Below are 24,445 nucleotides of genomic sequence, written 5' to 3'. Positions count from 1 at the left end.
TGTAGCTGCATTTATATTTGAAAAGGGAATGCACAAGAACTTAAACATGGCTGCTCTTTCCAGGATGAAGAGTGTGTGCGCCTCGACAAGGAGCGCTTGGCAGCTCGGCTGGAAGGACATAAAGAGGGCATCGTGCAAACAGAGCAGATCAGGTGAGGTTACTTTCCCTTATGCCTAATGCTTAATTACAGCATGGAGAATAATTCTTGTGCTGTTCAAAGCAGCCAGTTTTACTTCTGTCCAGCAGCTCTCAGTGGAACTTCTCCTTTCTTTGATAATCTCAGTAATGTTTGAGGAGTCAGACCTTGAAACACTTTTGACAGTGCAAATTTAAGGCATTTATGAAATCCATAATCTACACATGAAAAATACATGTATTGAATGACTTCTTCCTATCTCTTATATAGGTGTACTTAAAAGGAAACTATAGGAAAAAAATCTGATTGAGGCATGATTAGAAAGCATAAGAATAAAACAAATCAAAAATCATGTGATTTTGTGTAAATGAAGAATTTGGATGCTACCTGGAGTGTATTGCAACTTTGTGATGCTTCAGTGAGGATTAGCAAGTGTTGTTTGAATTAGTTTGCATTCTCTAGTTACCAGTTCTTTTGATGCTGAATGTAAAAGATTACCCCTTTAAAAAAGTCCAGATATTTACAGGTGGTAAGTTTCAACTGCATGCTTGACCCTGCTGTGAACCACGTAGCAAGGCAAAGTTGCCTTTCTGATGATATAAAGGAGAATGCTTCACAGCCAGTACTTGCATGAATTTTTTTCATGTATTCTCAAAGAAAAAACAACCCCATGTAATAGTGAATTTGGTATGGACAGTTAGTATTGTGCAATTCAGTCTTTATCTTTTTTTCTTCAGCTCACCTGCAAAACAGCAGGGCTCTCTGGCAGCCCCATTCTGTGTTTACAATTAAAAGCAAACACACAGAGGTGTTGCACTCTTGGACTCGAGTGAGTTCTCTCAAACCCAGAGTAGTGTGGACAAGGTTACCACCATCTGTTGTTTGCTGGCCTGCATGGTCTTAGAAGGTACCACATCTTCCAAGGGACCAAGTCCACATAACTGCACCTCAGCCAAGATTTAGAGTCATGCTTTGAAAGCCTCAGAGCAGGCAGGGGTTGATTGACTGGACACAAAATTGTAATCCCTTAAAATAACAGGGAACTGAAATTTGGATGTTGTTATAAATGAACGTGTTGGTCCTGATGCTTTACATTTGGATTCTTTATTTTTGTTTGGTATAGTTGGGATTTTTGAATGGTCTTTGTGTTAGTACTGCGAGTCTTTTGTCACAAATTGGATTCACATGGCCAAAACAGCAATGCCAAACCCATATAATATTTTGTGTATATATAAGGTGAGTGTTTTGTGGCTTATAGCACAGCCTTAAGCTTTGACAGGATGAAGTTACTCATTCATAAATTCTTTCAGAAGAATTGTTTGTTCAATTATTCAGTCTCTACTGTTACTTTTGCTCATTTAGGTCCTTGTCTGAAGCTATGTCAGTGGAAAAAATTGCTGCTATCAAAGCCAAAATCATGGCAAAGAAAAGATCCACTATCAAAACTGATCTGGATGATGACATAACTGCTCTCAAACAGAGAAGTTTTGTTGATGCTGAAGTGGATGTAACGAGAGATATTGTCAGCAGGGAGAGAGTATGGAGGACGAGAACGACAATCCTACAAAGCACAGGCAAGGTAATGCTCTGGATACGAAGCTGGGTTTTATGATCCCTATGACAAACTGCAGTTTTAATTTCTGTATCTAATTTGTTAATCAGAGATGACACGGGGATTATGCTCAGTGTTCCATGTTAAGGTGGGTGTGCAGGGCTGTTGGCACAGTGACAGAAGAGTTTGTCCTTATCACATTACAGTAAATCTAAATTATATCTCCAACTACTTGCTTCAGCCACTTAAAAGATACTAAGTAATCACTTAATTCCTCTTAACCAAAGCTGGCTTGAACCGTGCAATGGGGAGGGCTCCATGAAAGTACCTGTGGGTTGGAAACAGACCAAAGTGGGGAGTAGTTAATAGCAAGAGCAACACAAGTACATTAAAAGTCCAAAGGCCTTTAAGCTATGGAAAACACCAAAGAAGTAAGGAGGGAAAATGCTGGAATGGACAAAATTAGAAAGTGTCAGCATGAAGAGGTTTTTGTCCCTTTATGCTACTTTTGGCTGCACTTGGTTATGTGCTGTTCTGAACGTGGTTGCAAGTACAGCTGACAGCTTGCTCTCTTTGGACAGTAAGGCTTTCTTCATTGCAGAGCTACTTGGCACTAAATTTCTCAAGGAAGCAGTAAGTCAATTTCTAAGAGATTTCAAGGGTTTGTTTTCCTGAGGTTATTGTCAAACTGCATCCTTTGCCTTCACTACTTCTTTTAAGCATTGTCACAGGAAAAGAATGCTTAGAAGTAAATGAACTCTCAGTCTTAATTTGTCTTATTTTTAACAGTATTTTATGTAGCTCTCAACTTCCTGGTATTGTCCCAGGGCATTAGTGGTAGAGTAATTTAATTCATGAATTATGGGGTAATTACTGGGTATGTGGCACATCCCTGTGTGCCACCTACAGAGTGAGTGTTGCTTCTTTCAATCTCGGAGATTTGTAGCAGCCTCGCTGCTGAGCAGCTGATAAATTGGGAAAATCTTTGATGTTTTAATCATTGGAAAGATTTGTACTGAAGGAATCTGCATAGCTCTTCTCCCTTTTGTGAATCATTCATGGCATTCCTAACTCTACTTTTCTTCCAAGTGAAATTACAAAGGTAGTAGGGAAGAGATGAATATTGTTGTTGTATCCCTGTAGTGAGATGAGGTAGTGACTTTAAGCAAAACATGACACAGGGAGAAAGACAAAAGAAACCAGAGGTGAAGTTTGTTCTTGGACTCTAGCATGCAGTTACTGTGAGCAGCCTGATGAGTGTATGGGCATAACAGCAAATCTTCTATTTCGGTTTGTGCAGGCTTGCAGGAACATTCTTGATAGCTTGGACAGAAATCACCGAGTGTTAATGTTTATATTTTCCAACAAGTAGCAGTGAGAGTAAGTAGATGGGGAAACATCACATGTAAATGAGGGCTGTGATTTATTGCAGAACAGCTCAGGTTTTTTCATTTGTACATTGGTTGGGAGGGATTTTGGTCTGTGTTTGGGTTGGTTTTTTTTTTTTTTTTTTTTTTTGTAATTTTTAAAAAAATTTTCTTTTTATTTATTTTCTTTTTTTTTTTTACTTTTTTCTTTCTTTTTATTTTTTTCTTTTATTTTTCCCCTTTTTTCTCTATTTCAAGAACCTTTGTGAAGAACTTCTTGAAAGTTGAAGAAACTCAGATATGTTGTCTCAGGCAAATAATTTCTTCTCTTCTCCCCTGTTCTTTTTAAGAATTCTGATCAGGAAGCATGATACTGCTCTGCACATGCTGTTTTGCCTCTTCTGTATCATACTCTTCTGTATGATACTTGAATTGCTGATGTGCCTGATAATTCTTTTTATTGTAAATTTTCACCATCTGCTTGGTATGGGTTTATCTGCAGTCTCTTGAGTCCTCCTAGAATATTTAAAACCAAAATTGACTTCAGCATTGCCTTTTTAATATCTGAATCCCTTTGGAACTGCTGGGTAAACGGTAACAAACACTGAGCACTCTTAAATGTAAAATTTTATTGTTTCTTTGCAAAAATTGCTTCAGTCCAAGGGTGCTTCTAAAGCTCTTTTCCACAGAGAAACACTCCTGTGTGTTTAAGTTTTCCCTGTGTTCACTGTAATAAACAAAGGTGCAGAACCAGCTTAAGATGTAAGAAGAAAACACCAGGAAGATCAGGCCACAGTACAAAGAAAATCTCTTGACCTTTTCAGTTTACTGTCAGGTTTGCTCTGGTTTTGATATGTTTGAAGAAAATATTGATTCCTCCAGCAATGTGCTCCTCCAAATTCTTCATAGATGCCAATAATATTAACTGTATTTCTGAAGCATTTACTGTTCTCCTTTTGGACACGCTTCCCAATTCTGAAGTTTGCTTTATAGAACTGTTCCAGTTTTGGTTTTTTTTTTAAGTCTCCAGTGATGTAGTGTTCTTTTTTAACATTTTAAAAAATTTTCATACTTGCATTGTCCTTTTACCTGCTGCTTTTGTTGCCAGCATCTACATTGTCACAAATTTCCCCTTGCTGAAATTACAGTGATAGATTTTTTTTTTTTTTTTCCTGGCTATGAGTTTTTTTTTGGTTTATGAGAATGTGTGATTTAAGTGCATTGATATTCCTCTTGTAGGAGGTGCTTCAGCAGCTGTGTCATTCCCAGTTTATTTGACCCTTAAGATTTCTGTAATGCTCACACAGGTCCCTTGTCTGTATGACCTCTCTGCTACCCTCCTTTGATCAGATGCTGCATTGATCCCTGGATGTCTTTTTACTGATTTCTCTGAGGTTCCTGTAAACCTTTGTTTGTAAAATCAGACATTTCAGTTCACCTGTCCTCTTTTGGTTTTAAGATTTCTACATTTGCATTTATCTGCTTGCTTATTGTTACATTTTGCTTAAAACATTTTGTTGTTTTTTTATAGTTTTCTGTATGATTATTATGCAGTTCTACCTCTTTTGGAAAGTCAGTGTTTGATTTAAATCCTAGTAGACGAGTCATCCTGCTCTGTCTGTTTTAAATATTTGCTGGCTTTCCCCAAGTCTGTAGTGTAGTCTTCTAGATTCTTATGAATAATGTGGCATTTTTATGTGATCACTTTTCAGAGACAAATTGCATCTGTTTAGTATAATGACTTTTTTCCCTCTCATAGTAACTTAATTTTAGGACTCTTTGACAGCATATATTGTTTAAGGGAATTTAATTTCAGGAAGAATTTTAAATCCATGCATAGACTATTTACTATCATAAGTGTTTGAAATGTTAAGTTTTGTATCAGTGCTCTGCACAGGTTTCAGTTGTGTGCATGTTCTTAGATAAATGGGAGGCTGTTTTGTAAAACAAACCATTGAACATCTAGAAAAAAAGCATGTGTTTATACTGAAATTGATACTTTCCTTTCACATCCTTAGTCTAGTTTTCTTTCCTAAAACTACTCTTCTTTTTATAATCTTCTGTAGCAGCAACAGCAATGTTTTCTGAAGGAAAAACCTCCTCTTTTCATCTCTACTGTAAATGTATTTGGCACTTGAATTTCTCCTGTGGGAACAAATTAAAGTATACTAAGCAGGAGTTTCAGCATTCACAGGTGTATTTGGAGAGTGTATTTTTTCTGTGACTGCTGCTGTACTTCATTTATATTCTGTTTTTTTTCATCTCCCAGATAGCTCAGAACTATTTCTTAGATAAGCAGTAAGGTAACTGGGTGGGCTGTGTTGAACATGCTCTGCTTGCATGTAGAGAAATCTTAAAGCTGGAATCTTGGAAATGCACTAATATTTGCCTTAAGAATTTGGAATTTTTGGAAATGAACCAGTGTTCTGATATGAGCAGCTCTGAGCATTTCACATGTTCTTAAAAAAAAAAAAATCTTTCATCCTTTTCTCTGTAGAGTGTGGTGGCTTGACCTTGGTTGCATGGATGACAGGTGCCCAGCAAGCTGCTTCCCTCCTCTGCAGGATGACTGGGAGAAAATAAGATGCAAAAAAGTGTGTGGGTTAAGATAAAGGCAGTTTAATAAAAATAAAGGATATGTGGGGAAGCAAAGGAGGACAAAAGATGTATTCACTTCCCATCAGCAGGAAATCTCTAGCCACTTTCAGGGGAGCAGGGCTTGGGTACATTTAGTGGTTGCTCTAGAAGACAAATATTGTAACAAGAAATGCTCCTCCTCCTACCTTGTCTCAGCTTCTGCTGCTGAGCAGATGTCCTGTGATGGAGAATATCCCTGGAGTCAGCTGTCCTGGCTGGCTGTCCTGTCCAGCCCAGCCCCAGCTGACAGGTGAGGAGGCAGCCTTGGTGCTGGGTCAGCACTGCTCAAGCAGCAGCCAAAACACTGGGCTGTTATCAGCACCTTTCTGACCAAGGCACAGGGCAACGCTACCAGGGAAGCTAGGACAGAACTAACTCCACCTCAGCCAGACCCAGTTCATAGGAAAATGCTGCAGATTATTGCTAAAACTTTAAATTTTGGGCAGCACTCTTCAGTTATCTTTTCTCACAGTTGCAAGTATATTAGAATTATATTTTTTCAAGTGAACTCTAACCTTCTGTACAAGGAAATTACATAGTCCAGCCTGTCAAAGATATGGGAAGTCTTTAAGGTTACAGCACTTAACCTTTCTAAATCTCTTCAGCTGAGAAGCTGAACAGTAGCTGCACACTCCTGATGTAGCTGCATTGTCCAGGCAGGCACATTTACACATCTATGAGCAACTGCTTTGGTGCATTTCTCAGCTTTTAGCATATCTGTAGATACTTTCTCTTCCCTGAGCCTTGTGTAAATCTTTTGAAGACGTTGCTGGGCACTGGGAGTCTAGAGTGACCTATATGGCATCCAAACATTACTGCCTGCCTGGAGACAATCCAGGGAAAAGCACTGAAGTAGAACCATGAGGGCTGGACAGGAGAAACTGGCTTTTGAGGTGTACATATTTCCAATGGAGTTAGGTGGGCATGAAATCTAAGAATGATGGCACATGGGCATTTTCTGCAGGTAACTGTTTATAATGGAAAAACTACTGAGACTTGGTATGGGAGCAGAGTTAGGTGGAGCTGAGTCTCTGTAGTTTCATAACCTTTATATCATGAAACTGTATCTTTTTGTAAGTGTATTACTTACAAGGTCAAGGTTGAGATGTTGTACAACGTTGTTTCTCACTGTTGCTTCACTGCTGCAGACCGGTGAATTTGATTCTCTTGCAGTCTGGGTAATGATACTTTCCCTGCTTAATATAGACAAAATTTTTAAGAAAATATTCTAAATTATAGCTTTTTTTCTTTATATAAAATAGTTCTTTTTTTCTTTCTAATAAGGTATGAACTAAGCCTCAATCAAATAAAATGTTTTTTTGCCTTAATCCTTCTATATCCTCTGTTCTTATGTGAAAGACTTAGTCTGGGCTATCCAGCACATTTTCTTAAGTTTTGTTTTGAAAGCATGGAAATCTTATACTGTATAACAAGTAATTTGATTAAATAAACAACTTTGTTTTTTAAGCCTTCATAGTTTTTCAGCTTTTATATCTTCAGTTATTGCAGCCCTGTTGTAATCTACTAGTTATCTGTAATTTTCTTTGGGAAAGTTCCTTGATGCTCAGTGTGTTGTTATCCATGACACTTGATGTTAATACAGAAGGGAATAGACTTCAAACTGCAATTTAATTTCATAGCACTTGACTGTGAGTTTCAGGTATTAAATTTGATAATCTTGCTTTGTATTTCCCTACTGTGCCACCCCCAGCTTCTGGGTATTTTTGTGTGCATGGTGAGAGAAGACCAGAACTGGGTAGGATGATTGGAGTTTATAGCTGACCTAGCTAGAGGGATTGGCATTTTCCTGCTATGTGGCATTTACCTCTGATGGAACCCACAACTGCAAATTTATCGAATACAGCAGCTGAACTATTCCAGAATATTGTTATTTTGTGGTCTTCTGTATTTTTGTGCACAAGTATTAAAGAGCAGAACTGGTTTTTTTTTCCACGTATAGGTTATCTTTGTGGTGGTCATGATTTTTAGTTTTGTGTTACCACCTGCAAAATATTACTGTTGCAGTTAGTACTTGCATATTTTATTTTAAAAATGAATGTATTTTCTTTATAGGTTTGATCCTTTTCACAGTAACTACTGTATTTGAAATAAATGTGAGAAATCATGTGTTCAGTTACTTTCAGTTCTCATATTTTTGTTCTGATGACTCTTGACCATTTTTACTAGTGAAGTCACCTGTGAGGAGGTTAGCTACAGTTATAATTAAAGTTCCAGTAGTTTAATTTAGCTGGAAAAACAATTTTGAAGCAAGACTAACAGTATTTTAATCACTTTAGACAACTAAGAGGTCTGAGAGTAAAATTTTGGGTATTTGAAAAGAAATTGATTGTAAAAGCATCTTTATGTGTGGGCTCTAGGTGGCAGAGTTGTCTCACCTTGAAATTCACAGCAGTGGGACTTCAATAGCAAATGGAAAAAGTAAATGTGTGTCAGGCTAACAGCAACTGGTGTCCTCATTAGTCCTTCAGGTGGAGCAGGAGGGTGGCTTTGGAGTGGCTGTGCACAAATATCATGGTACAGCTTGAGTACCCAAATTTCAGTTTCTGCAGGACTGGTTCCATAGTAAAACCAGGCAGATTCTTTTATTGCTGCCAGGTACTACTGCAAACATTTTGAATGTTCATTTAAAGGAAAGATAGGCTAGATTTTAAAAATTGTATTTATATTGAGCAATAATAAGTCTTGTTTTGTCTGTATATGCTGTAAATTCGACCCAAAAAATTGTAGAATAAGGCATTATGTTTCCTGAAAGAATATTAAAGTCAGCTATAAAGTAATTCCTTAAACACTACTCTAACATAATGATAAAAAATGATGTATTTCCACATGCTGCATTCATTGGAGAAGTAAACTAGGATTAAGTATTGGGGATTGGGATTTTTGAGATCTTATGCTGTACTGTATCTTCAGACTTTTCCAGTATTGCTGCTTTTTCACACTTGTGAATTAGCATTTCAAATTGAATGTTTTGGTTGTCTTTCATATAATATTCTTGCTATAAAAAATTAGAACAAGTGAAAACTGCACCTTTTTACTGAACACATAGTCCACAAATATACAGGGAGCAAATATACTCATAGCTATGTTTTCAGCTGAGTTTTAGGAATACACAGTTAATTTCTTGAGGGGAACACAAAGAAATGCCCAGATTAACTTTTTGTGAAAGGAGTGTCTTGATTTTTATTTTTTTCCCCCCAACAGTTAGTAGCAAGTTAAATTTAATTTTTTTTACAGGTTCCCTAATGTGAAACTTGACAAAGTCAAGTCTGCTTTCGGTTGTTTAGCAATATAAATTCCAGTAGTGTAATGTGAATTTCTTAAACTACCGTTGTCCTGAAAGCAGGATCACAAACGCCTATTAATTCAGGTGGTTAATCCACAATCTCCTGTGCCTGCTGTGTGCCCCAGCATGGCTTGCCTAGCTCCAACGTGTGCAGAGAACAGTTTGAAACGTTACCCTGAGTCCCTGCAGAGCAGGGAGGAGAGAAAACCAACTTCAAAGTTAGTGAACAGTTTGCAAATTGAAGATACATATTTTGAGGCATAGGGGAGTGATGCCTTAAATAATTTTTTTTACTTTTTGATTTGAATTCCAGATTTAAATACGTGCTTTAATTTTAGATGTGCAAAATATTTTCTTTTAAATATACAGTTTATCACTTCATCTTCCTTATGAGCTGTGTTTTAATTTCTGCTGTACTTCTATGAGGCCATCTCAATGCTGTTTTCATTTTTCCTGTCATGCCATATATAGGAATTACTGAAAATGTGTGATAGGAATATAGGAATATTGCCTTTTTGGCACAGCATCATGCCTTTCACTCTGCCAATGGCTGTAAAGGATTTAGCAGTATGTCTCAGCATATTAAGCAAATGTGTAAAGAAATGTAGTTGGGGCTCAGTTCTTCCTTCTCCAGCACTACTCTAGGTCTGGACAATGTTTACAGCATTCAGCAGCTCTTGATTTTCCTGGGATGCATATCCAAGAAATCCTTACTGTCAGTTCAAATAAAAGTTTTTAAAAATTGGTATGGTTTTTCTTAGATTTTAGGTTTTATTTTTGTCAGATGATAGAGATAACTATACTTTTTTTTTTCCTCTAGAATTGTTTTCAATGAAGCTGAAACCAATGTTTATCCTTGATGATCACTATTAGAAAAATATTTATTTATTTTTGCTAGCATGATAAAGCTGCTGTAGTGACCAGAAGTCTTTGATAATGAGTATTAGGGTTATGGTGACCTACAGAAATTAAAGACTGCAATTTTTTAGAATAAACTGTGATATATTACAATGGAAGTATTTTTATTGCAAAAGAAATTTCGTTAGTGATGTGACTTCATTAAGCTTTGCTCATCAGAGCAACTTGATCTGACTGGCCCTGGGATTTCTCCACAAATATCCTGGCATTAAGTCACCACCATTGATAGTAACTTGATTTGGTGTGTGTTAGTCACTGTGTAGGCAAGGGATAGAGCATCTGTGCAGAGAAACAAGTATTTTGATATTTGGGGGTTTTTTTCCCCCTCTTCTTTTCTGCTCTGTCCCTCAGACCAGAAGCTTTTGGTAGTAAAAATGTTGCACTTGATTAAGTTTAACTAAATCTAGGGCAGAAGTTAATGAATATTCATAATCTGATCTCTGAAGGGATGAACAATGAAAATTTAGCAGTCTTAACTCTGCAGGGCTTTACAAATCAGCTGGTACATGCAGTGCACTTCCTGCTCAATCATTTTTCTGTCACTCTTGTGTAATCCCATATCCCTGCCCAAGCCAGTGACCAGCCAGTGAAGAAGATGATGTTACTTTGAGTGCTTGTTAAAACACTGCTGGTTTTCTCCCCTTCCAAACAGCCATTCGTTGTGGCCCTGGGGGACTTGCATTTTCACACTGTGGAAAAAAGACATCAGCAAGAACACTTCTGCTTCCAGGCTTATTAGTGGTTTGTTTTCAGCAGATAGGAGAAATAATCTTGTGGGGTTTTTTACCTGAATTTGGTCTAGGATGTGCAATTTAAGGCTATTAAAACCTCATGTTTAAGGGCCTTTGAAAAGTTAATAATTTGAAGTTCAAATTCCCTTTAAGACTATGTTAACTGTGGGTTTTATGAGTAAAATATGGATGTGAATATTGGTTGTAACTTCCTTGTGACTGGGAGATCTGGCTTCTGCATGGATAATCACTCTTGTAACATTGCTCCTGTTGTTAATTAGTTCCTCCTTGTGAGTTCCAGAAGATGGAGTAGCTTTGTTTCCTAGAGACAGTGTGTGATAAAGCACAGCAATGACAAGAATTGTGATTGATATGATGCCCAGGCCACAGTTTGGGAGTATCCTCTTATAATTGATATGTGCATGGCTTGCAGCTCTTGAAAGTTTTTTTCCTTGGGATTTTTGACTGGAAAGGACTTTAAATACAGTTTTGTGTGAGTTCTTTCAGACTTTGTCAAAAGAACTGGGTTTGCTCAGGGCATGGCCTTGCCTTTATAAGTGGTTTCTGGTGGTTTTCCAGTTCCTGCCCTTCGTGGCTTGCAGTGGATTGACAGGATGTTCACTGAGGTCAAGTGAGCAGGCTTAGGGAAGCTTTGCAGTACAACTCTCTAAATGATTTTTACAAAATTCACCCCAGAAGTCTTTGTTTTGTAATTCATCTGTTTGTTTCATGATACCAGTAGCGTTAACACCACTTCAGTGTTAATATCCAATACTCTGGAACAGCATTAGCATTTTGTGAATACTTTATGTTATTTTAAACCAGTTAAAAAAAAAGCTGTTTTCCCTAATTGATAAAAGGTTTCTTTTGCTGATGAACCATTAGTGAAAATTGACATTAGTAAGAGACGTTGTGTACACTTAACTCTGTACCTTACAGGTTACAAGTGCTTTGAGAGGAGTTTGGTTTACCTTGTGATGCAATGAAGCCAGTTAGATTTAGCAGGTGTGGGCCTTGATGAATAGGGGGTAGCAGTGATGCTTTAAAACCCTGTTAATATTTGGATCCTGTCACAGAAAAGGGATCAGCAATCAGCTATTTAGAAAACTGGTGCCCCAGTTTTGGTTTTCGGTGGGATGTAAGTTAACCAAGTTCACCATTCCACCAGGATGGTTGTTATGTGAAATGCAGATGGTCAGGAAGGTTCACAGGTACCTGATATCTTTTTCAGAACTTTGCCAAGAATATTTTTGCAATTCTTCAATCAGTTAAAGCCAGAGAAGAAGGCAGAGCACCTGAGCAAAGACCTGCACCAAACACGGCACCAACGGTAAGAGCAGTGTTTGTCTGAGCACGAGGGCTGGGCCACCAGAAGTGAGAGTATATTGTCTTCTCAGTATTACACACACAACTTGTGTTGGTTTACTTCCAAAAAATGCACATTTTTCAAGCATAACTTCTCAGCTATTCTTTGACTTAAGTTGCATTTATTGGTATTTAAAGAGTTGAATATATTAGTTTAATTAGTTCAATATGCTCCTGTTACTGAGAGATTAATCTGCCAGTGCCAGCTTCTGCATCTATCAGGCATTAGCCACATGCTGCATCTATCTGCAAAAAATTATTCCATGAGAGTGCTGCCATTTCAAATGAAGTGTTTTGCTGCTTTTCTGACAGATAGGGTAGCAAATGTTTAAGAATCTGGAGCATGAGTCATGAGTGGGAACAGCTCGAACCAGCTTTCTTTTGCCTGTAATAAATCAGGACAGACTTAGAGCTGTATTGTTTACTTCTATCCAGGTATTAGACAGGATTTGTTTAGAATTGTGGTGTTTACTGTTGTGTTCTATTAAACCTAATATATCTTTGAACATGGTGGTAGTCTGCTCTAAAAGCTGTTTGATCATACTGTGTTTTGTTTTTGCTGCTACTGCATTTAACAAAGAAGTAAATTTAAATAGCAAGATGAATTCCAACATGTAAATATTTGCTTTGTGTTGAATTTCTTAAATTGTGCATGGCATTATTCAAATGTCCCACTCAGAATACATGTGAATACATAACTAAGCTAATCCACAAAAAGGATTGGATTGGTGTTGAGAATGCCTCTAGATTGGTGCTTTATAAAAACTTTTTCCCCAGAATGCCTTTTCTTCCTCAAAACTTATTTTCATTTATTTTATTTAGCAAAATTTTATCTTAATCAGGCTGACAAGGGAAATTTTGTGTGACTGAAGCCTTAGTCATGAATTGTCAGTTGATGTTTTTTTCCTCACTAATTCTTTAAGTGTAACAAAAACTCAGTAGAGATTTTAGTAATGTAGTTTGTTACTGTTTGTTATTTTAGTTTTACCTCAGGTTGTTCTCTTTGTATTCTGTAGTCAATTCTGTTTCTTTAGGACTCTAAGTGGATATTGGATGGAAACATCAGAAATTTTCAAATGCATTGAAACTCCTATGAAAATGAACTGGTTTTATAGTCTTGAGTAGTTCTAATTAACTCTTCATGAAATTCAAAAACCATCAAATACCTTTTAGTATGTTTTACAAATGTTATTTAACTTGTTTTAGGATCCTACTTTGCGAAATAAGCAACCTATTCCTGCTGCCTACAACAGATATGATCAGGAAAGATTTAAAGGCAAAGAGGGTAAGTTGATTGCAATGCTTTTTTTTCAAAAGAAAAAAGGAAATTGAGAACCCACACTGACCAGTCATAAAGTTCATATTCTCTGCTATTACTTCACAAACCTATGAAAAGACAAAAAAAAAGCTGTAACTATGCCTCAAGATAGCTTTCCAAGTAATAAAAAAATAAAAGTATTATTTTGTAGAAATAATTTCTACCTCTTAAGAAGCAAACTGAAGGCTTAAAACCAGAACTTCTTGGGGGGGAAGAATTTTTTTTTGGGAGGGTCCTATGCAATTAATGAACAAGCACAAGTGCAAGGATAACTGTCAGGTGCATAATATCTAATAGATTCCCTATCCTCAAACAATCCCAGTTACTCTAAAAGTTGTTTCCAGTAATTGCAAGTAAATATTATCTAGTTGTGTCTATTTAAATTAAAAAACAAACTGGGAACAGCAGTGCAAAACACAAGCTCCCTTCTGAAGAGGAGATGGAAACAATCTACAATATTGAAGAATTCTGACCAGTTTTAAAACATGGTGAACATTGAACTTGAGTGATGATTTATCTTTCCAATGCAATTTTTCTCCTGTCTCCACTGCTTTTTTAATCCTGTTTTCAGCACAAGTTCAGTTACTTCACTTTCATGTCTTGCTGTGTTTTTATTTTGCAATCTTGTGTTTGTTGTCCTTGGATGGTTTTGTGTTTCTTGCAGAAGGTCATGCAAATTTCGTTATGCATCTGATTTGCCTCTTTCTCCTAGTTCTCAAAATAATTTTCCTCCTTAATGAAACTTCCCATGTTTTTAAGGGCTTAATGTTTTTAATGGCTTTCTATTCTGGCTGCTGGGACTTATATGCTGCTAAATACCATTTTAAACTGTAGGTGAACAATTCAACTTGCATTTTTTAGAATATTTGGGTTTGTCCAAGTTATTACCATTTTTTGTTCAGGGAAACTAGCCAACTCATCTCTGAAATTATTTAAATTTAAAAAGATTTTGTAAAGGTGCATTTACATGTGAATACATCCTTCATGTTTATGGGGGTGTTTGTTTGTGTATGAAACTTCCTATGGGAAATTTGGTCAGATACTGTATTATATATTCTTGAAGTCTATTCCCTGTTGGCCTCTATATACTTACAATTCAGTGCAGTGGTTTTATTTACTACTGCTCATTGTCAGTTTTATGGTGGGGTGGAGGAAAAAGCCAAAGCAGGATGTTTGGTAGCTTTTTCAGCACTGAAAAATAATCTAAAGTAGCTTCCATGAAGAATGAATTGTTTCAAGAAAAGCCAAGGCGTTTTGGGAAAGGAACAAAAAATATAAAGCTAAACCAACCCTTCCATGAATATTTTTGCTAGTCCTTACTCAGTTTCCTTCTGTTAGTATCTTAAACCTTCAAAACTCATCTATCTGCCAAGTAGTTTTCCTTTTAATACCATTTCCTGTTAAGATTTAAAGCCAGTAAATATCTGAACTGGACAGTGTGAAATAAAAAAAGGCAGAGCAAGAAATTAATGGTCAAGTGTAACAGTTCCAATGTACCAAGGCCTGTAATTTATTGTGGACACTTAGACAACAAGAAGCTCAGGTACAGGGATGGGCTGAGTCCTCCTAGCTGCCAAAATGACATGGGTCTGGTCAGGAACCTTGCAGAAAACATCTGAAAACATCTGTCCTGAACAGCTTGGGTGGATTTCTTGACTTTTACCACGTGTGTGGTTCGGGAAGGAACAGGGAATGCCGAGTTTTGCATGGCAGGAAAGAAGAACCCAGAAGAGTTTGTGGAGCAGCTCATCAGTGTGAGCTTAATGCAGAAACTTCTGAGCAAAAAACAGAGATGGGATCGAATCACTGACAGGGAAAAAAGATTATAATTAGCAATGAGGATGTGGTGTTGAAGTTTCTCTTGGTGCTGAAATGGGACTGGACTGCAGCAATTGTTCCAGCTGAAAGATTCTTTTGTGATGTGGTCATATTGTACCTGCCTAACTCACTGTCACACTTCATTCTAGAGTGTGTTTATCTGCCTTAACTTTCTGGTTATTTATATTTGATGTAGTCACACGAAGTTAATTTTGTGTTTCAGGTTTCTAGGGATATTTAAAGAAATACATAGGTTAAGAATACAAAGTTAGCTAAGTGTGGGCTAGCACTGGAAATAAAAATTAGGTGTTGGAAAAAAAGATATTTTAAAAATGAGATGAATTTATGAAAGGTATTGGTTCATCACTTATGGAAGTTACATAGATTTAGTAATTAACATTTGGAATTCTTAGGAGAGGATCTAGAGATATTTGAGATCTTCTTTGACTTCAAATTAACTTCAGAAAATAGCAAAGATCTCATTTACTTCTAGGATATTCTATTGGAAAACTAGTAACTTCTAATTTATGGTTTTCTTGTCATAATTAGGCATTAATGCACTGAAATGTCATTTGCTTAAAACCAAACACTTGCAGCTCTGTCACAAGTGAACTCCTTCCTTATAGAATTTTAAATTTAGTTGCCCTCAAAATGAAGCTGTGGCTCCCAAATATTCAGTGTAGAAGTGAGACTACAAGCAGAAATAATCATCCATATAAATAAAATAAGACTTTTTTTTTTCCTTTAAACTGTTTTTTTACAATAAGTCTGGTAAGAACGTGCAATTACACATGTCTATGGAAAGGTTGCAGTATTGGGGCTTCAGGGAAAGAATTCTGAAGGAAAAGAAAGATATCCAAGTTCAAAGGGTAATAACTTGCAGTCTTTATGCCATTGTATGCACATTTATTTAGTCATGATGGATAACAGCTATGATAAAGCTGAATCCTACAGATTTCTGCCATTCTGAAGGGTTCCCACACCTTGCCCTCCATGACTGCCTGTAGTTGGCTACAAATTGTGGAAGGCAGGAGTGTGTGATCCTTATAACAATGGGCACAGTGGTGGGCTTGGCTAAAGATTGGAACAAAGCCAGAAGGGAAGGTCTCTAGGCTTTTTTTCTTTGTGTCTCACCTGTTTGCTCTTTCCTCCTAGGTATTGAAATCCTAGGAAGGGTTCACAGTAGTCCTCTTCTAGTTGTAGCAGAATTGTGGCATATTGCCTTTATTCAGTTTTCTATGATACTACAATATTTAAAGTTCAGGCAGCAAAGAGATGAATTGTTTTTCTTTGAATATTTGTGTGCTTTAATACAGAGTTTTTCCATTAGCTGTCTTGTCCTTAGCCTAAGAAATTCAAAGCTTGTAGAGCTAAGAGAGTAAATTTAGGAATTTTAACATGCATTAAGTAAACTGTTGAGTTGCAGCCAAATTTCTCTGCTTCGTGTGATGGATCATTATTTCTGATGCAGTGTATTGGGATGCCTCTCTGGTAGACTAACTTAAAATTTTCATGCCAGATGGGACAGGCTTTGCTGCTAGAGGGGTTTAATAGTCAGTGTGAGGGGGTGGTAATTGTGCTGCCCTTGAAGAGCAAACAGTGAGTTAGTTCCATGTGGAACTCCTCAGCAGCCCAGGGACAGGGCTTGGTCCCCTTTTGTCCAGCAGGGATCTTGTTCCTGCAGCTTTGGTCAGGCAGGACAAAGAAACCTTTCCTTTGACATTCTTCAAGTTCTGTGATACATTAGAATGTTGTTTGCAGTAGGAATTGCACATCCTGGATATTTCCACATGGGAAGTGGAAGAATGTGTTGCTTTCCTCTGCTTTTACCTTGGTAGTCCTATTCCTTTCCTTTGTTGTACTCACTTGACTGGTTTTTTTACACTTTATTAATGTGCATCTTTACAATTGGGGATATATTTTTTTCAAACTGCAGTTTGTCATACCTTCTTGAGCAAGATAATTTAAAAATCTTTTTCAGGATTTAAAAATCCTGTGCTCAAGTGCCATTTGATGCTTTAGGAGCTTATTTTGTGTCCTCTCCTGTGTGTCCTAATGTTTGATATTTAAATGCACATTATTGATTTATACGTTTTGGATGTTGTTCCTTGTTTTTCCCCCGTTTTCTTGGGTGGCTTTATCTCAAAAGATCTTTTTCACATACTTGTTTATTCTGTAATTTCAAAGTGTGCAGTAGTGCTGGGATGGTAGTCTTGAAGATGTAACATTTTTGTGACCTATTGAGTGCATCTCTCAGTATGGATGGCAAAGTCAAGTTTCCCTGTGCTGCTCCAAGGTTAGTTCTTTAAGGCTTTATTCCAGGAGTGTTCCTGTTGTTCTCAAAGTTTCCACATAATAGAATCCAATTGTTACTACTCCCCCCAAAACAAAACAAAAAACCCCCAAAACCTCCAGCAATATTCACTCCTATTTAGTGTAAATCAGAGTCTTGCTGTGTGATTTCAGCCCGTAGTGGTGAAATGAATATACTTGACTGTGTTCAAGTGTTTTCCTTCAGCAAAGTTTGCTGTTGACTTCTTGCTATTGCCATTTTATGTTTTATTTATAGCTTTACTGGATTTTCAGACACAGTTGCCATTTCCCAGAAGTTTGTCTGGTTTTCAATCAGTCCTGAGTGCTAAGCCCAGGGAACAGAGGACTGTGAAGTTATTATATTTGAGGTGACTCTGGACCATAACATTCTGTTTCTTGCTTGTATACATTGTTAAGAAAGTTTCTTTAAAAAGCATTGTTCATTGTAAGTTATTTTGTTTTAAATTGTGGATATCTTTTTACACAGAGAGGGTAGAATTGGTAGCAGGAGATAGAATGTTCTGAAGTTTTACTGGTCAGACTTAGTTTGACCTGCTAAACTTTTATTTATTGCATTCACTTTAAGATTTATACGATTCTTCTTTTTTTTTTTCCCTAACAGAGAATATGTGTAAGAGGGGCACATTTGGAAAAAGAATGTGTTTTATCTGTATTTTCTGGCTTGGTGTGACCAACTAGTTAAAAAACTTTCAGTATATTCACTTCTGTGCTGGAAAACACATATCAATTGCTTTTAACTGTGAGAAACTTAAGATGTTGGTGTTAATTACTGGTAAGATTATTACAGAGCTGATATATATGAACTGTACAGAGAATTTGTAAAGTAATTAGTGTAACTTGGAAATTTAGGTGAAACTTTTACTTGTTAGGGTATGGTGCAGTAAAGGAGTGCTCAGTAAACTCTCATGCAGAGTGACATTTGGTGTCAGGGATTAAATTACTGGGGCTGTGAAGTGGGGCAGTGAATCACTTCCAGGCACTCTGCAGAGTGTTGCTATCTGGGGCTTGAAGAGTATACAGCTGAAAAAAGAAGTGGTTATTCAGTCTTACTCATCCACAATTCAAACCAAGTCTTTAACTTGAGCTCTTCAATGTCTGAGACATGCTCTTTGTTCTGTTTTTATTTCCCTTGACTTCCTTCCAGAAATTCAGGTTAATTTGAGTAGTTTTCAAGCTTTTATTCTTTTGGTAATGTATCAGAGCTCAAGTTTGTAGCCGGATTGGATGACTTGAGCTGCAGAAGGTGCAGAATCAAAGTGCAGAGTGACCTAGATGGGTGGGGAGCAGTGGCTTTAAGAAACAGAAGTACTCTGAGCATTGATCTTTATATGCAAGGAAAGGCACCGTGCACCCAAATGCTGATGGAGAATATTATCACTCCAAAAAGCTGATGCATTAGGGTGCTTATTTTCATTTCCAGGTTTAATTATTTTAAATAAGAAAAGGCACTCAGCTGCATGGGAGTGCTAGAAAGGTGTAACTTGTGATGAACCACACTGGAAATGTTTATGGTTCTTTTACCAGCCTTTGGGTCACAGAACTGAGAGACTGTGACCGTACTACATGCAGTGACTGAAGAAGAAAAAGACCCATGGTGATAGGTTATGTTTTTGAAGCATTAGACTTGTTTATTCATTTCTAGTTGTTATGTTTGGTCTCTCTCTGTTTTAAGGCATCTGTTGATGTCGGTGTTTTTAATAATGCATATATTTCTAAAATTGATTATATTTGGCAAAGAAAAGGTCGCAGTAGTTTTTCGTGACAAAATTATTGTTGGGCTTTGCTTGCATTCTGTAGTTTTTAGTTTAGACCTGTGATTGAAGCATTTAATATGGACTGCTCTTTGCCTAAAGTAAATGTGTGTCATGACTTTGTAGTAATTATATTGAAAATTCCCATTGTATTGAAGACCCTCAAGTAAGTTTTTTAAGAGTTGTTCTGCATCTAGTTCCAAGCTTAAAAACAAGGATTTCAAGTCTTACCATCATGGTACTTTTATTTATGAGGCTTTTTTTCTTAAACACCCTTTTCTTAGTGGTTAATGATTTTAACTGCTTCTATTACTACCAGTGAAGCTGGGATTTTGAAGCTGGAGTTATAAACTAATTCTTGGCCAAATATTACCATTTCATCTCAGTGCTGGTGCATGACTCAGCAGCACAGCTTGAAGCTGCTTTGGGAGGGAGAGGAGAGGGCTGTGTGTCCCTGGGGGGTGTGGCAGTGCATTAGTGCTGCTGAGGGCATGCCCGGGGGCTTCGGCTCCTCTCTTCTCCTCTTTTCTCCTCTTTTCTATGGCCCTGCTTCCTCCTGTATCCCGGGCCTGCTTTTGAGCAGCTCTGTCAGGGTCAGACCCTGGCCTTGGAGAATAATCTGGAAGAAGTGCCTCTGCTTTCTAGCCTGGTCCTTGAATATCTTTCATAGTATTAACCTGGCTGACACCCACCCTCTGCAATTTTTGAAGTGGGATTGAAGCTGGAACTGTGGAGTCCCTGACCTGGAAATATTTGCTTCCTGCTTTGCCCAGGCTGTGCACAGTGGGTGGAGCTGATGATGCTGCTGGATGTGCCCAGGTGTATAAACTATTGAGACCTTAAAGAATGGTACAGGCATGCAAGGGGCAGGGTCTTGCTTCTGGTAATGTTTATTTGTGTAGGAGCAGTGATTGGCTGACAGGTACAATGTCACATGGGGTGTGTGTGAGAGGATTGAATCGATAAAGCTGTGTTCTGAGAAATGTGTCAGTGCTGTTACTGCTTCAGGGGCGTTTGCTATGGCCCTCTGGAAGCTGGAGATGCTGAACTCTAATTCACCAGTTGCTGGAGAGTTTGAGGCAGGAAACTGGAGAGCTGGTGGGCAATTTGGGAGGTGGTTTCTTCTGTGGATCCCACCCTACTGCAGACAGCAGAGCATGGGTCCTGCAGTAGCTCTTGTAGAGGCTGCAGTAACTTTGCAGGAATGTGGGTGCTTACACCGACCATTTAACATGTCTTATATTTGAATTAGTACAGAAAGCTACTGTGCCTTTATTTGCTAGTTAACAGAACTTTTATTTGCTACCTGAGTAGCTTCTAAATAGTAGTGGGACCTCTGTGTAGCTGCTGGGAACATTCATCAGGCAGGAAACTGGAGTTTGCTGGAGGGAACAAGTGGCTCTTCATCCAAGTTATTTACTTCTCCTGCTAGAAAGAAGGGTCAGAACAAGGCTGGGAGCAGGAAGCTGATGAGTTCCAGAGCTGTGGTTTGTGGCTCTCGTGGCTCATTAAATGAACCAGGACAGATTTTATGAGAGACTTGGGAAGACGTTTGCAAAAGATGAAACCAGTGGCAGTTGAACAGAGATTTGTTCCCTGCCAGGTGCCTCTCTCCCCTTTGATTTACTTTCTAACTGTACTGCAGGCTTTGTGGGCCTTTATTCCCTTTGCAATGCTGGTGGAGACAGGGAACAAACATGGAGAACTAATTACAAAGCCAAGATTTGTGCTGAGAGGAAAGAAGGCACAGCAGGACAGGCACAACAGAGCATGGTGCTGTGCTGGTCTTGCTATGGGGTGTCTGTATTCTTTGGAAATGCTCTGTGTCACAGCCGTGAGGAACCTATAATAGGTAGTCTGGAAAGGATAAAAGTTCTTCTGGTGGTGGTGATCTGAAATGCATAAACTGGCAGCCTAGGTTAAACACCACTGATTTATGTCACATCAAGTCAGCAAAAGCATCCCTTCAACTTAGGGAGTTCTGCCAAGTATTCCACAAGGCTCCTGGCACTACCTGAAATATTAACATGCTCCCTGGCCTGCAGGAGTAACCTGTATAGTCACAGAGCAAACTGTTCTCCATGGAAATGTTTGTGCAGTCACATCTTCACCATCCTCAGCTCAAGTTCAGTGGTGTGACCTCTGAGGTAAGACTCATGGCATACTTACAGGTTGGGGTTGAGGAGGAAGGTGGGAAGGCCTATCAATTTATATAGGGAGGCAGTATCAATTTATACAGAGAGGCTAGGTTGCTTTTTTTTTTTTTTTTTTTTTTCCTAGTAGGAAGGACTGTATTCATTTGTGTCTGTACCTGCATTTTACTTTCTCAGAATTATGTCTGTAATGTTAATCTGGCAGAAGGGGAGGGGTGAAGCTGAAGAAGAGCTGGAACTGAGGTGACTAAAACAAAACATGGTCAGTGACACTGGGCATCTTGACTTGGTAGTAAGTAGCAGGTCTGGTGACAGTATTGAGGGAGTGAGGGGTAAAAGGTGAAACCCCAAACTGTTCAGTAAGTAGAAAGCTGTCTCTGTGGTGAGAAGAGTATGGTAAGTTCCAAACTCTGGGGTATCTTTTTATAGGCACTGGAGAGTTCTTAAATCTGGGAAACTTTTCTGCCTTGTTTTCTTTGAGTGCCTGATGATCTTCCTTGTCAAAGAAGAAAGGATGAGCAGCCACAGATGTTTCCCAGAGCATGTGCATTGCTTTCAAGGTTGTCTGGGTTTCAGTTTAAGTTAATTTACTCACAATGAGAGCAAGAAACTTTTGAAAATTCAATGTTTTTCTTGCACTTTTTTAGGTGCAGGTAGGAGCCATGCTTTGGTTCTGCCTTGTTCCTTCATTTATCATGATTTTGTGCTGGTGCACAAAATGAAGGGGACGTAAGAAATGATGAAAACATACCAGTTCCAAATAGCTGTTTCTGCACGGTATCAGTTACCTTTACCCAAGTCTAATTGAAATAGCCCAGAAGTTGCTTAGATGTAGACAAATGCTTGTTTATTGTGGTTTGAGTGGTGATTATCATGCCATTTTATGTAGGAATTGTTTGGATGGTTGGGTGATGGGATCAGTTGATGATAGATGCATGAGGCTAGGGAATTTACAACAGGAAAAAGGTTTTCTTTTGGAGTCCTGGTGGCACTCAATATTCAGGTGCTTCCTTTGATCTTAAAGCCTGAGAACAGGGGGACAGGGAAGGAGTATTCAAAAGCAAATAGGCTACTGACAACAGGTTTAGTCATTGGGCAGTTGCAGGCTTCTTGCACAGCACAAATTCAATCTAATTAAAAATAATTAAAAAACCCACCCCAAGAACGCCCCTTTTTATACCCTTTAGTCTGGTATTGTGTATTTATGCAGATTCTGTCCTCTGCATCATATGACAATGACAATGTTACTCTTCAGCACTCCAGAAGTGAATTGATCAAAGAAAATGGCCGCACTTTTATAGTTGGCATGTAAATCGGTTTTAGGTATATTTTTCCATTAATACAAGTTGAATATGTTGCTTTTTTATGTGTTCTGGGAATATGGAATCAGGCTTCTCAGTCTTGTAGTGAGGAGAATTTCTGAGACCACGTGCAAGTTGTAACATATTCTCACAGAGATTTAGGCTTAGAGCCTTTCTCTGAAGTGCCTTCCATTAGTCCATGCAGCAGGAAAAGCTTACTTTGGTTAGAGAAAGCAGCAATATCCAACTGACCTCTGTCTAAAGAAAGCAGATTTCCTGGTGATGACCCAGGTTTTGTACAGGGAACAGAACCTAAACCAGCAGCAGCAGCAAGATGTGTTCTTTGACAAAATAACTTCAGAGAGTTCTCCAGTGTTGTCCATTTAGACATGACACTGCTGTGATCATAAGGATTTACAGGAGGCTTCTTTTTCTTTGCAGAAACGGAAGGCTTCAAGATTGACACCATGGGCACTTACCACGGCATGACTCTGAAGTCTGTGACGGTGAGTGGAAAATCTTCCCTTAAATATGTTTTGTACACATGGTTGTAAACATATATACAATATATGCTTAGAGATAGAGATATCTTGTCTAGACTCTGGAAGGTCACTTAGACTGAGTAACAATGGTGAAAATCTTGTCTGTGAAAAGACAAAATGTGTTTTGTTGGATCTGCATGTTCTAGAGGTCTGTGCCCCAGGGATTTGTTTGTCTGAAGTAAAAAGGTGTGCTGGGAAGGCTTATTGAGGTGCAGCCTTTTTCTGTTATGTTTAACATACCCAGTTTTTTGCTGGTTTTAGATGTGTCTGGAAGGAGCATAAGTGATAAAACTATACTCAGAAAACTGAAGTAATAAACCCAGGTTTTGGAGTATTGCTCTGTCTCTCACTTCACATTTAATAGAATAAATTTTTTTGGTAGTGGAAGAGTTAGACCTCAGCATTACTGTTAAAGCTTTCTAGCCTGGTGAGATGGACTTCTATTGTATGGCTGTACAACGCTGTCAGTGGGGATTGAAGCATTCACAGATGAGAAAAGAGACCCTCAAACAGATTCCCTTTTCTTTCTTTGGCCAATGTTTGTCTGTTTTTGTGGAAGTGGGTTGAATGCTCTCAAATAAATGCTGTTTTGATCTGCTGGTAAATATGATAGATGCTAGCAACCTGCTCTAGTGCTCTCATTAAGGTTTTTGCCAGCTGCATACCTATGTAAATGTGATGAATAGACAGCACTGAACACTCTCCTAAACCCGTGCACTACTTCTAGTTTGCACTTCTCATTTGAACGTAAAATAAGATCTTGAGCAGAAATTTCTGAAAAAGATTCAAAGGTTTTTTGTTTGATAATTGTCCTTTCCCAAATCTTTCATTCCCAACTTCTCTTGACTTAGGATACTGTAAAAGAAAATGGAAGGGAATATTTAAGGAAAGAATCTACTTAGCAGTAAATAGTGTAATTTGTAGAGGAATTCAGAAATTGATTGCATGAAGAAAAAAGATAACCTGTTATGTCTGAAGAGTTGTTCTGGAACTTTGCATGAATTTTGAGTTTCTTTATGAGGAATCAGTGTTGTTATACCAAACCCAGGTTTCCATGGGATATTGTATCTGCTTCAAGGGGTAGGGATTTGAAATGGGTTTAATAAATATGTTCTGTTTAAATTGCTGTGTGGGGAGGAAGAAGAAAGAAGAGAAAAGCAAGATTATGGTAAAGCAGAAATGTTGAAATGTTTTAAGCTTATCAGTGTAAGATCTGT

At 38.0% G+C, this 24,445-nt stretch overlaps 1 protein-coding gene across 1 annotated transcript in view; it reads left to right on the top strand.

The window, feature by feature from the left end:
• CDC73 (cell division cycle 73) overlaps nt 1-24,445 on the top strand; it is a 101,001-nt gene that overhangs the window by 8,228 nt on the left and 68,328 nt on the right. Inside the window, exons 6-10 of the mRNA XM_014886699.2 lie at nt 64-152; nt 1,500-1,716; nt 11,878-11,976; nt 13,218-13,296; nt 23,128-23,192. Of these exons, the coding sequence (XP_014742185.1) occupies nt 64-152; nt 1,500-1,716; nt 11,878-11,976; nt 13,218-13,296; nt 23,128-23,192 (549 nt within the window). The remainder of the gene's footprint in view (nt 1-63; nt 153-1,499; nt 1,717-11,877; nt 11,977-13,217; nt 13,297-23,127; nt 23,193-24,445) is intronic.

Source organism: Sturnus vulgaris, chromosome 9, assembly GCF_052056855.1.
Source record: "Sturnus vulgaris isolate bStuVul1 chromosome 9, bStuVul1.hap1, whole genome shotgun sequence".
NCBI lineage: Eukaryota > Metazoa > Chordata > Aves > Passeriformes > Sturnidae > Sturnus > Sturnus vulgaris.
The sequence above is the reverse complement of the archived record's forward strand: the minus strand, read 5'-3'. Positions and strand labels throughout refer to the sequence as shown.